Source organism: Colius striatus, chromosome Z, assembly GCF_028858725.1.
Source record: "Colius striatus isolate bColStr4 chromosome Z, bColStr4.1.hap1, whole genome shotgun sequence".
In the NCBI taxonomy this organism is placed as follows: Eukaryota; Metazoa; Chordata; class Aves; order Coliiformes; family Coliidae; genus Colius; species Colius striatus.
This window is the reverse complement of record NC_084790.1, coordinates 82,386,203-82,400,551: the sequence shown is the minus strand read 5'-3', so window position 1 is coordinate 82,400,551 and position 14,349 is coordinate 82,386,203. Positions and strand designations below refer to the sequence as shown.

Sequence of the window (14,349 nt, the reverse complement as noted above, 5' to 3'; positions counted from 1 at the left end):
AGAGTCTTTGAAAAGACTTTTTTGTTGTTGTTGTTTTTAAATTGGAGAATTACACATTGTGGTATTTCAGCACCAGGAACACCTGTTGACAGAATGATTGCAAAACAGGACATTCTTGAGGCTGTAAGAAAATGGGCACACACAAAAAAAGAGAATCCTGTTATCAAGTAAAATATCTGAAGAATGTGGTTAAGTGTGTGGTTTTTTTCTCTGACTTTTAAAAGTATCACATCCTCAAACTCAAACAAGCAGATGGTTGCCAGAAACACTCTGAAACCAGCGAGCTGCTTGTGTTGGACACATCAGTGTGATGTCTTGGCCTCTTGACTCTCACATTGATTTTCATTTCATTTGGTTTTGATCCAAGGCAATTGGAGAGGATTTTAATGTCACCAGCAACCTCTGAACTTCAATGATGGCATTTTGGAGCATTTTATCTAAAAGAGGAGATAAGGGCAGAAATGGCCATTCACTCACCATTGAATGAAAAAAAAAACCATATAATGACATCATTTGTGGTTTCAGTTGAAGCAGCTACAGTAAGCTGCTGTGGCTCTACAGAAAGGAGGTGATACTGCTGGAAGAAGCAATGTTTTGCACAGCACACAGCCATGGCATCACCTCCTTTTGTTGACAGTGCACAGATAGAACTGATGACAACTTCAACTCCTGTCTCCATGTTCTTGCAAAGTAGCAACCCTGAGCAACCCTAAGCCATACCTGCTCCTGGCTGAGTGTCTGAATTTTTGCTTCTTCCCTCTGAACGAGTATAGAAATGTAATCCTTGGTCTTGGGAAACAACAGTAGATACAGAGACTTGCATTGCATTTCCCTTGTAACTCAGATTGCTCTGAACACATGAAACCTGGCCTTGATTCTTCCCAGAAAGAAGAGGAATACACATCTCTTGTTCCTCACATAAATGAGCCACTTAATAAAGAAATGGGAGCATCCTAGAGTGCAGCTCCTGCTCAAATACAAGAGACAAGAACTATAGTATTTCCATATGAAGAGTACCGTGTCAATTCATTTTGGTGGCACACACATAAAATACTGATTTAATTTATCTGGATCTAGTAAAATCTGAAAAGAGCTTATAGGAAATCAGACCTGTATCTTAGTTTATGAAATTCTGGGCTGCTTCTGGGAAGACTGACAATCATAAAACCAATCTGCCAAACTTTCATTGACAGTTTCATTGCAAAGCCATTATAGATAACGGCAAACACTGCCAAGCTCACAGGGGTGTCTGTGAACACACATGCAGGAATGGAGAGCACCACATTTTCTTCCTCTCAAGGCAACCTGACAGACTGGAGGGAGTAGGAAAGCAAAGAAAGGATGATTTTGATATTGCCAGTACACCTCAATATCCTACGACTGGGTTTTTTCCCCCCCCAACTGATAACTTGAGCCTGAAGTCAATTCTTCAAGCAAACCACACAAGCCTTCTACTCACAGTGTTGCTCACAATGCTTGGAGAACGCTGCTGGCAGTCTCAAGCCATCCATCCACATGCACAGCCCATCTCACCCTTCCCATGGAGAGGAGCACACTGGGATGTTGGATGCTTTGGCTGCCCAGGCTGCTATGCTGCAGTGTCAGAGGCAGATGCTGGAGCTGATGCAGTTTGTTTTTACCGGTGCTCTGTGCAGCTGGTTTACTGCACGCAGAAACCACAGAAGGCTGAAATGAAACTGGATGCACCATACCTGCAGGTTGCCTGTGCCCTGATACCCTCATGTTTATGTTCATGCTCATTATTACAGACATGAGGAAGGTATGCAGGAAACTGTGGTCCCTGGGGAACAGCATGCCATAGTGATTTTCAAGCAAAAGCCAGGGCACTAGTAAGTAAAGCCTGCAGACTTTGATGCCTCGATTTCTGCTGTGTGGATCAATATTAACAGTGATATTGTATTTCCAGGGCATACTCAACTGACAGAACTATTGATTATTTGGTGTGTAGCAGTGCATTGATACTTGATAGCAAACTGGGACACTGAAACAATAAATGTGCAGTTGTTAACAAGCGACACAGGTCATCGAGTTTCAGTGACACAACTGGGATATCGCTTCCTTTCTCTAAAATGGAATATCTTTAAAAAGTCAAAAACATAATTTATGTATCCAACTTACTGAAGTACCTGGGGAAAATACTTTCTTCACTGAAATCTGCAGATTAAAGTAATATTTCTAAATATATGCCAAATTCAAGCACTAATTTAATCCCCACTGTGGCCAAACACTTGAGATAATCTTGAAGGGAAAATGTTTTGTTTGATATGTTTAAACATGTATTATATCAGATCACCTTATGCATGAGCCGATTTCAATGAAAGACAATATAAAGAAGCATTACACTTTGTTTGCAGTAGTCAAGCCGAAGTGGTGGGTTCTTTTCACCTAGTTTTTTATTCGGTGTGAAAAGGTAGGGTTTTATATACATATACATATATACATATATATTTTAATTGGGTGAACTGAAAATGAAACTTTCTTCACCAAACAAAGGATTCACTTATATTTGAAAGGAATGATGCTATATTCTTCCATGAGCTTTTTTTACTATATCTAAATCTCCAGTTGTGTCCTATGAACACATTTAACTATCAGTGACCAAACAATTAGAAGGAAATTATACAGAACACCAATCTTAGGCTGTGAATCTATTGAAAAATGAACCTCCCTATTGTGAGGAAGAAAAATACTTTCTGTTGAGAAAAATAATGGATGGTACATGCTGTTGTTGGAAAGAATACCTCAATGACTTTGTTCTCTCTTTATCTGTGCTCAGAGAGGCAGGGGAGGTGACTAGTAAATAGGTAGGCAATGCACCTGTACTATACAAAGAAGTATAGCCTTTTTCTGGGATAATATAGCCTTTTCTCTGCTATCAGCATGTTAAATCCTATAGGGTTTGGCTGCCTTAGCAACTGTCTACAATTTGGAGAGGTCAGGACTAAGTGGGGCTGAATCAGCCTCTGATGGTGGCTCCTCACTCCCACTGATGACAAATGGACTTTAGGATGATGGAGTCCAGTTTCTTAGTTGTGCCAGAGCCTCTTCAGCCACTCATAAATTAAATGTTCCCAGAAATATTCCCAGGCACTGAGGCCAGCTGGCACAGAATGGTTTGTATCTCTGCTCACATCCATGTCTTAACTTTCCTAATGCAGCAGCTAAACGCAAACAGCTCACTGGGATGAACACTGATCCATGTTTAGGAATGATTGAGGAGTCTGTGAGTTGTTGTGGACCAAAAGTGTGCCAAGGACTGGTCTAGTAGTTTGAATATACCCAGTTACACTCCTGTGAACGTACCCAGACACTGCTCAACTTGCTTAAGACAGATGCAGCCTGAGACACTGGTGACATATGTCCTACTTCACCTATCCTGACCAAGACCTTCTCTTTCCAGACAGGAGAAGAGAAATGTATGGCTTGAAATTTGGTTATAACAATATTCCTTTGCTGGTTAATGAAATCATTTTTACTCAGTGAGAAACTGGAGATTACTGCTGTCTGCAATCTAAGAATCATTGCCAAGAACTACATGTTATGTATTGAAAATGACAAAGATGTTATACATAGGCAGCTTAACTTCATAAACAAACTACTGTCCTCTTTGTCCCACACCCGTGTCAACTGCCTGATACTACATCTTTAACATTTGCAACTTTAAATTGCTAAGCTGAATATCCCCAATTAAGCATCCTACCTCAAGCAGTTGCCATATGCTCTAACCATTCTACACTGGAGGACCATAAGTTGTCCCATAAGAACTTCTGTGCTGGGCTGTTCAAGATAGAGCAAGTTGTTTGCACAGGTCCCTCTGACCTACAAGGAGCTGAATACAAACTCTTTACTTTGAGGACTATATGAAAGCAGAGGCCATCTGGCAGAAGGCACATCATGAAGAATATTTTGATTTGGTGTCACTCAAGCCCAGACACCCTCCTACACCCCACAGGGACCTAAGCACGACAAGGGAGACAGAGGAAACATTTCATACCTTTACTGTCTTCACCACATACACACCACAAAGCCCTCACATTGGGAAGATTTCAAAGCTGTCATCAGAATCTTTTCCTCTCAGATGAGACCTGTTTAGAGGAAACTGTCCCTTTGAATAGTTTTGCTTATGACACTTGCAACACTTGCATCAGCCATGCATCTTATAGGTAGGTGTGGCTGGGGACGGAGGACCGTATTATAGGGAGCCAGTTGTCTTTTGGAAATGGTCCTTTGGTGAACAGACAGCACCAAGGCTGCCATCCACGCTTTCCAGTGCCTGCTTTTCCCAAAGAAAAGATGGACACTTGTGTCAGGCAGCTAGTGCTTGCTCCCAGCTCCTGTTTGGACACCTCTGTGGCCCTGGCAGCTGTAGCTAAAAGCACTATGTGGGCTCAGAGCCTCAATAACATCTGCCCAACTCACAAAGCTATAATGCCACAAGAGAGGACGACTTGTGGCAGCAGAATCTAATACCTTACGATCCTATGATCTAGTGCAAAAAGCTGGAGGAGTGGGAAGCCCAGCAGGCACCTGATTGAAGAGGCTGGGGGAGATAAGAGGAGCCAATGTCCTGCTGTGCATTTTCTCCACCTCCATAACCTTCTCATTTTCAAAGAGTTTCCATAGGGCTGTGGCAGCTATTGTTCTCCATATCTGGTGCATCAGTATCTCCATTACACTGACAGCTGTTTGGGATTCACACAGCAACAACCCTTTTCCTTCTTCACATCAGGAAAATGAGCAGCTTGTCTGGTTTCAAGAGGAAGCAAAGCATGTACACCTCTGATATGCCTGTGCTAACCATATACAGGCCTATGTTGCATACTCCATAACTAACTCAGGCTGCCTGGGCATGTGCTCGGGTTCAGATAGACCCAAATGAATTTACACTGAACTTCACAAACAAGTCTCCATCCTTCCTTCCTTCCTTCCTTCCTTCCTTCCTTCCTTCCTTCCTTCCTTCCTTCCTTCCAAAAGTGTCCACAGCAGCCAAATCAAACTTTGGCACAGCCATTACTGTTATGGAGAGCCAACAATTACAGAGCTACAGAATGGTAAGAGTATTTCTTTCTGCCCAGTTATCAATGAGTCTGAAGATTCATATTGGCAATTAAGATAAAAAGGAGGCTAATTTAATACTACAGCAAAGTCTGAGGAGTAATCCTGCACAGGCAAGTAGGTAAAATCAATGTGAAAGTTGTTTTTTTCTCCATAAAAAAAATACTACCAGAGCTATGTATTTCTTTAAATCTGCTTTTTCTTTTTTTTCCCCTAAAAAGGGCTGAAATAAGTTTAAGCATTACTGCTATTATCTCAAAAATGGCAGAGACATTTCCATGTGCATGTTTCCCTTTGCAGTCAGACACCCATATTCACCTTGTGTGTATCTTGGATTTGGGGACTGCAGCTCCCCTGTGGTCTGAGAGCTCGGGGTCCATTTTGTGTAGATCTTTTGCCAAAATGGGATTATTAGTGATAGAAAATATTGCAGGATCACTCACAGCCTTGATGGAAATAGGAGAATATTAGGAAGAAACTGTGAGCTGTAATGTCCAACTGTAGCTAGCAAACCTGACAGTATTTAGATTGACTGTACCACTATTCCACTCCCTGGTATTCAAAGTACTTTCCTGGCCATAGTGATTAATCACCTGAATATGCCAAAGAAGGATATTCTCAGGAAGCATATCGTGATAAAAATACTATTCCTGGACCTGTTTCCATCACATCATAATCTGTCCACTAATATGGCTTGAGATCTTAGCTGATCAAAAGGTCATGAGATGCTACTGCTAAGTATCACTCTGTCTCTGCTCAGCCAAAGGCATTTGTACTCCATGCAGCAGGCAGAAGAATGAAACAGCAGAGCCTTCAAACCTGTTTGTATAATAGATGAAGTCTTTGCTGTGTGGCATTTATCTTCCTTCAGGGAGTGACACCTGATAAATAAATCTGTACTTCTCAGTGAATTTAAATAAAACAAAGGCAAATCATATCTCTGCACACTGTAAATATATAACTGCAGATGATGTAGGAGTTCCCACTCTCCCATTATTTTCTTTTCTACAACAGCTATGAAGTGCTGAACACTCTCAAACTCTGCCAAAATCAAGGGAGCCCAAATTTCTGAGAACATTATAAAAAGCGTGGTGAGGACACAGAAAGAACTAAAAGATATATCACTCGTTTTGGTGAAATGGTACAAATTACTTCTTTTTCTTTAGGTCAGCAAAAACCAAAAAAAAACCCAAAAACCCACAAAGATAGTGGCTTATTATCATATCAATAGGAATAGTGATGTGAAAATAGGGAGAAATCTAGTAAATGGGGTGATGTGTTTCCCAGTGAACATGTTGGAGAGGACAATTTTCAAACATCCTGGAATGAATAAAATACCAAACACATCCTACCCACCACCACCACATTGGCCTGTTGGTCAGTACTGTACCAGTGGCAGTGGATCCATCGTTCCTGTGCTGTGTCCATCCCTGGACGACAGCCATTGCCTCCAGCAATGACGGCAGCCACCTCTCTGGCCATCTTGCTTCCAAGCAGTTCAACGTGGGCAAAACTACAGATGGCTGCCCAAAACAGCAGGGAGAGAAGGTACTACTGCCAACAACCACCTGCTACCTGAAGCCTTCGTCTAGCAGGTCTGTGGAGCTAGTTTCTGTGAGTATTGCCTTTGGAAAGAAAGCACCTGAAGAGTTGTGACAGCCAAATTAAACCTCTCAGCATGTCCCAGACTATCTGCCTGCTCACAGGCTCTCCTTCCTTTTTTTAGGAAAGACTTTTTCACTGAGAGGGTTGTTAAAACATTGTCCCAGGCTGCTCAAATTGGTGATGGAATTCCCATCCCTGGAGATTTTGTAAGCTGTGTACCTGAGATGCTGAGGGACGAGTTAGGGGTAAGCTTGGCAGTGTGAGATGTGGGCTTAGACTTTGATAAAGGTCTTTTCCAACCAAAATGATTCTATGATTCTACGTAGAGCTCTGCACCAGGACCAACAGACAGTCCCTTTAACTGCAAATGGCAATCATTTTGCTGCTCTTCATGCTTTCAAAGCTAAGAGCCATCAAAGATTAGCCGAAGAAATCATGACTATTTTTCCCTAAGAAGTAGGACTAGTAATAGGCTTCAGGAAAAATGCAAGTGATAAGCATAGACTGTGTGAAGGCTGACAGGTCTGATTATAATTATCACTGCAAGGGGACTAGCACTAACCTCCCTTCTGGAAGGCAATGACAATTCCTGGAAGGGAACATGCAAGTGAATTATCATAAACAAAATCATCACAAGTGGAATTGTCTTTCACTGGGAAACCAAATAAGGCCCTGATTTGGGGGGTGGGGGACAAAACCCCAGAACCTTGAGCATGTATTAAAATTCATTCCAATAAAAAACGGCACTCAATTGTACACCTGTCACTGACTTCAGGATAATGGGTGTAAAAGAATGAAATGGGACACATGGAGCATGGGATGGAATCATGAATGTAAGAGGTGTGTGAAAATAAAAGATACTGTCTGAAACCATAATTAAGGAATGTGCTTTGTAACTTAATATAGAGTCTCAGAGAGTATATGGATCCAGACTGAGCTAAATATTTAAAAGTGAGACAAAACTCAGGCAGCCTTGCACCAGCCTTTTCCCCTTCTCTCACATCCTAGCAAGAAGAAAGCCAAGTAGAACCAATACAGAGTTTTTCAAATTGCCTCTATACACTGACTGAAATATCACAGCTTTAGCTTTTACAAAGGTATCTTGAGGCAGATATGGTAGGTAGCATTCCTGCAAGATCATCCTACCCTGACCTTCTTTATGCTTTTTCCAACAGTATTACATTTTCTTTAGACCGTGGGATGTTTTGGCATTTCTCATTCTATTTCCATTGGAAACTTTGAAATAGAGAAACTTGGGCAATCCAGAATGAGAGTACAGTAGCCTTTTCTTTCTGAACACGGGGAAATAGATATTATCTTCTTAATAGCAGGCTATAACTGCAGAGGAGATGAAAAGAAGTGCCTTAGAGTCAAAGGCAGTTCTAGGAGTTTCTTTCTCATTATATCTCAATGGAGTGAAGCAAACAAATTGTGCAGGGAGACATATGGAAGCTTACTACGCAAATGGCCTATTTAAGGCTCTTGCTTCCTAATTAGGTCCTGGTGTCGGGAGGTTGGTAACAATTATTCACACATAGATCATTTGGATACAATACAAAGTGTTCTAAAACCCAAACCATCATAATAGCATGCATTAAAAAGAATCTGTTTAGCTTGATCTTTTTAGACCTTCCCACTCAGTGCTTAGAACATCAGTTTCTGTGCGAGGCACATCTTAAATTTCATGTCTAACACTGCAACAACGGGTTTGGAAAGGAAAAAGGAAGAAACAAAGACCTTTGCAGCCATAACTCTTTGTTCTTACCTTGTTCACAGATTTCGTCACTGGACTCTGCATAGGGAACCCACACTCTCTTCCCAAATTCTTCATTTGACTCTGTGGCGTTTCCCAGAGCAAAGAGAAAAAAGAAAACCTTGATTGTGGGAATGACCATGGAGAAAAAGGTCACAAGCATTCAAAGTTTCACTGTGCCCACTTCCATTTCCTTACATCTTTCTGCATGCCTGTCACCACTTGTGAGCTGGAGCCCTCTAAGAACTTGGTGCTGGAGTTCACTCTTGGCTCCACTCAGTTTTAGAAAGTCCCCCAAGCTTTTCCTTAAAACCACAGAAATGCATAGATTTCCCCTTTCAAGTAGCCTTGGCAAGCACATTGGCATCACAAGGCCATCATAGCTTTCCCTGGTAGCCATGGGACAGCTGTGAGGTCAGGGAGTTGTGCCATGGATTCCTATGACAAGCCACCTTGGAAAGGTTTGGGAAGAGAAGGAAGGTGTCACAGGATGCCAGCCCACCGTCTTTGTTTAAAAGTTAAAGCAGGGATTTGAAGCCAAGGATTGTCACATTGGAAAATCATTTAAAAAGGGTAAGTGATTGTGATCCAACATCATGACTGCTGCAAACCCACTGTGCTTCTGCGTTTCTGATACAAAACTGAGATCTTCCTCTTCCCTTCTTCCCCTCCCACCTTGTTTCTCCCCTTTGTCAACCTCTCCAGCCCTTTACACAAAGGTGAAATATTTCACATTTTCACCTATGCTGATGCAGATCAGAGAGTGTTTTCCTTGCTTTGCTTTTCACTGATTTTGCCCAAGGCATCCTTTTAAGCAGCAGCCTGTGCAAAGATAATAGGTGGCACGATTCTCTGAAACTGGAATCAGCAACAAATCAGCCATCTGCCACTCCAGGGGTCTGAGATTAACCCAGCTACTGGACCGTGACCGTAAAGCATTTGCACATTTAGATTACAGAAATGTGAGGTTGCTGGTCCAAAAAAATAAGACTGGGAGTGGGTAAGGTGTGGGGTGGGAGATAGCCTTGGGAGAGTCCTCTGGATTAACTCTTCCAGACACAAGATATAACAACTCCAAGGAGACAATGTTATTATAAAGTGTTAAAAGGATGAAGGGAGCAACTTGAGCTTCATGACACATTGTGTTTCAGGGAAATACATCCAAAGATACCTCCTTGGTATAGGGAAAAATAAAGACAGACGCATTCACCTGTCTTGTCAGTGCCTTGCAATACCCCTTGGGAAGTGCTAGGACCACTTTGAAAGTACAAGAGTAACATTTTTCTCACGAGATCCTTTACACAAGCTCCCAACATTGTCAAGATTTCAAGGAAATTAAAGAGGTCTGCATTCTGAAAAGTCAAGGTTTAGGAAGGTCTCTTCATTTGCTGTCCTCGGCTTACCTTGCTGAATATCAAACATCACATGCTACTGTGCATACATGGATACTGTCACTTCACATTAATATTTATCTGTATCTTTACTATCCTCTCTGTTTACTATCTCTTGGGAATTTAAACTCTTACAGAGTAGGGTAGGCGAAAGGGACCTGGGGGTCCTGGTGAGCAGCAGGATGAGCATGAGCCAGTAATGTGCCCTTGTGGCCAAGAAGGCCAATGGCATCCTGGGGTGAGAAGGGCTGTTGGCAGTGGGTGAAGAGAGGTTCTCCTCCCTCTCTACTCTGCCCTTGTGAGACCACATCTGGAATATTGTGTCCAGTTCTGGGCCCCTCAGTTCCAGAAGCACAGGGAGCTGCTGGAGAGAGTTCAGTGCAGGGCCACAAAGATGATGAAGGGAGTGGAGCATCTCCTTTATGATGAAAGGCTGAGGGAGGGAGCTGGGGCTCTTTAGCTTGGACAAGAGGAGATTGAGGGGTGATCTGATTAATATCTACAAATACATAAAGGGTGGATGTGAGGAGGATGGATCCAGGCTGTTCTCAGTGATGGCCAATGACAGGACAAAGGGCAACGGGTACAAGCTGGAACATAAGAGGTTCCAAAGAAATTCAAGGAAAAACTTCCCTGTTGAGGTGAGGGAGCACTGAAAGGGGCTGCCCAGATGGGTTGTGGAATCTCCTTCTCTGGGGACATTCAAAACCCACCTGGACAGTTCCTGTGTGACTTACTCTAGGTGGTCCTGCTTGGCAGAGGGGTTGGACTAGATGATCTTTTAAGATCCCTTCCAGCCTTTAAGATTCTGGGATTCTGTGAATATTAAGAAGTTTAATTCAGTAGTAAACAAGATCTGGCTCCACATCTGAAAGCACCAGCCATGTCCTGTGCAGGTGCATGATGGATTAGGACAGCTGCCAGGGTCTCCTCTGCTCACTTTGATGTGGGCTTTAATTCCCCTGGTACTTGATTTTGTAGCTTGTAATCCCATGTCCAGGGATCTCAGGTGAAAACAGAGGAGGCTGTGCCCAGTGAAGGAGGTGCAGCTACAGCCAAAAGTGTCGGTAGAAACTTCTGGGAAATTCAGGCAAGGTCTGCCCTTCGTGAGGGTGGTAACTTAAATACACAACTCATTATGTCCAAAGAGATTACTGAAAAGCAAGCAGGAAGCACATGTGTGCATCCAAACCCATGTATTTTTATCGATGTGTTTTATTCAAGAAGAACTAGCAGGATTGGGTGGAAGGTACAATGGCACACTAACTACTCCAAATTACTTGGGCAGCTCTCTTATTAAAGTTTTGGTCTAGTTTCTTCAACTTCTTCAAAGTTTCATGTGCCAAGCACTACATATCCCTCACTTGCAACAAAAGGAAAAAGAACAAAAGGAGATGACAGCATCTCCTCTGTGCAAGCCCAAGTCATACTGTGCCAAGGCACAGCTGAGAGCTGTGGAAGAGCAAGGGATCAGTCACTGCAGACATCCTACTCCACACTAAACCTGCTATCATCACCTCAAAAATGAGCGCACCTCCTAACGGTATTAATTTGGGATTGAGATGTCAATCCTTCACAGAGGAAGGACCATTGACCTGGGAGAAGCCATCAGAAGAAAGAAGTGAGCAGGGTAGACTATAAGTGTCCCTAAATTCCCCTTTATTTATCACAGTATTGCCAAAAAGCATTGCTTGGGCACAATTAAGTGCTTCAAAACCATGTCTAAGTGTCTGAAACCAAAGGTGAAGTTAGAAGTGGTTTGGATATATATGAGGGCATGGTTTTCAGGTGAGAATGAGGTCACAGGGATCATCCCATGCCTCGGAGCACAAACTAGGCAAAGCTAACAACCCAACAACCCATAAGCTTCTGAGATGCGGCAAGTTAATGAGTCTCTGCCCATGATTTAGAAAGGTCTCCTTGAACTTGACCTGCTGGTTGTGTGAGTCCTAAAGCTGCTATTAAAACAGGATCCAGACCCATTTTCAAACCCAAAGGCAGCTTTCACTTTGTACAGTTCCCAATTTCTATAAAGCCAGACTAAAACTTCAGATCTGAAAACCAGAACAATGTAGAAAGGAGCATGTGTGTGATGGGGGCAAAATCTTTGCATTCAGCTCCAACTATTGAGCTCTGACAAGAATATTTCTGCTGGTAACAATTTCTAAAAGCTTTAAAAAGAATCAAAACCCCATTAAAAAAAAAAATATATATATATGTATATATATGCTTTTATGTACTTTTTCTTAGCCTTTGAACAGAAGAAGGGACCCACACAGGGCAAAACCTTTACTTACAGGCAAAAAAATCCCATCAAAACTCCAGCTCATCCCTTGCAAATGAATCAACCTTATGAACTGCTGTGGAAATTTCAACCCTGTATGATTTTATGTTTGCTTTTTTTTTTTATCCAGGTGGGCTTTGTAGGAAGGGGATTTTGGATCTGGAGTGCTGACGCTGCATTCACCAGGTGTTCAGCTGAGCTGTGGATCAGGCTGGACGTTGCCTCATCCCTCAGCAAATGAGAAGCAGGAGGAAAACACCGACACAGGCGACGCTGTACCTTGCAGAGATTCGCATGTCCTACAAGTAACCTTGCATCAGACTACGAAGCCATGAGAGCAGCCTTATGGGTACAGAGAGAGGAGGAGGAGGGGAAAGGAGTGGCAATAGGAAAACGATCAGAAAACTCCCTGGGAATCAAATCTTCTCTACTTCTTTTGGAAAAACAAATTGAAAGAACAACAATCCCTCCCTGACATGGAGATGGCAGGAAGGGATGAGCACCCTTGCCCTTTCTGTGCTTATAATCCTCTCCAGTGTGCACCATAACAGACACACGTCTGCCAGAGGCTGGCTATGAGCAGAGCGTGTCTGCCAGATGCCTGCCACACTGCACCAGCCCCCGGTGCATGGAGCTGTCCCTTCTGCCCTCTCTCAGCTGAGTCCCCAGCAAGACTCCTCTCACTCTTGCCCAGAACCCCTAAATATCCCTGGGGGTAGGTGTGGAGGGAAAGTGGCACGTTTAAAAGGTGGAAGGGCAGGAGGGAGAGCAGGGTGAGGCCGGCCAGCGGTCCCGTGGCTGCTGCTATTCTCATTCCCGGCACGTCTCACTGCTCTCCAGCTTCGAAATATTAGTGTGGTGCAGAGTGCCATTTCTGAGTCGCTGCAGCTCCTTCTTGGCACCAGTTCAGGTTTTTGTCTTGCCTTCTCCTCCAAGCGCCGGGTGGAGGGAGGAGGGAAGGAAGGAAGGAAGGAGATAAAGCCCCTCTGCCCTGCCGCCGGGCCGTCGGCCTCCCTGCAGTATCCCTCCCTGCTCCCCCTCCCCAGCCTGCTCCCAACCAAACCACTTGGCACACGCAAATGTCTTCCCACCTCCACACCAGTTAGTTCACAGTCTTCTTCCCCCACCTCCTGCTACCTCTTTTCATCACTCTCTCCTTTGTACTTCACTAATTTTTTTCAGCCAAGCACTACTACCTTCTACATGCCCCCCCCACACCTCCTCCCTTTGCTTTCTCCTCCATCCACAGCCCTCCCACCTCCTCCCCTCACATCGGCAAAGAAATGTGCCATGGCTGCCAATGCACTGGCATCTCCTCAGAGCAGAAAGCTGCTGTGCTCACAACATGCCTGGCAGGTCCAATCCAGCTCACAGCTGCCCCAGTGAAGGTGAGCTGCAGCGTTCACAGGCACACACACATGTGCACACACATGTCACAGGGCAAGACACACTCTTTTTGCATCCCTTGGCATTGCTGTAAAGCTAGTGTTTGGCAACCAAATTCCTCCTTCTGCTTGTGGGGCTGGGAGAGAAGCAGAGGAGGAATAACGAGAGAGTGAGGGTGTGTTTTTTTTAAGCAACCCAAACATGGCACTGAACTCTTCCACCAACAACTTCTCAGCCTGCTGTGCTGGCAACCAGCTGCTGGTTCCAGCCTGGCACCACCTTTGATTTGTTTTTTTTCTCCTCTTAAACGTTCTCCTACCAAATATTTATTTTTCCCCACCCCTCTTTTTTTCCCTTTAGTTTTTTTCTTCCCATTTTGCCTCTTAGCTTGTCCATAGAGGGACTCCTTCCCACTCCCAAACACAAAGCAGCACATGCGGAAGGAGCACCAAAGGGAGTGAGACATGATGTAAAAACACTCATAGATCAAGAAGGGAAAAAAAAACCCAAACCCAAAATATATGTACACAAAACACTTTTGTCTGAGGTAGAGTGAGAGATGCCCTACAAGCAGGCAACATAACCCTTGTGTATGCCAGGATGTGCAAGCCCCAGAAAGGAGAGAGGAGAGAGGTTTGTTTGGGAGGTAGAGAAAGGTTGAGACAAAATGCATATTCTCTATGGAAAGGGCCCAAGAGAGTCAACTTTCAGCCAGCAATGTGACTCCAATTAAACTGGAGTTTGAAACACTGACATATGCATGACAGAGATAAAGTGGTGTACAATGCACCTTGTCTGGTGCCTGGAGGAAAGAGATTTGGAGAAAAGAAATATAATAATGCTGATGCTGGGGA

General features: G+C 43.6%; 1 protein-coding gene across 2 annotated transcripts in view; it reads right to left on the bottom strand.

The window, feature by feature from the left end:
- The window catches only part of SETBP1 (SET binding protein 1), a 258,416-nt gene that overhangs the window by 131,099 nt on the left and 112,968 nt on the right, over nt 1-14,349 (bottom strand). The window contains exon 4 of one of the 2 annotated variants that reach the window (XM_062018170.1): nt 8,447-8,518. The exons of the other annotated variant lie outside the window; for it this stretch is intronic. Coding sequence (XP_061874154.1) covers nt 8,447-8,518 — 72 coding nt within the window. The remainder of the gene's footprint in view (nt 1-8,446; nt 8,519-14,349) is intronic. 2 annotated transcript variants of the gene reach the window in all.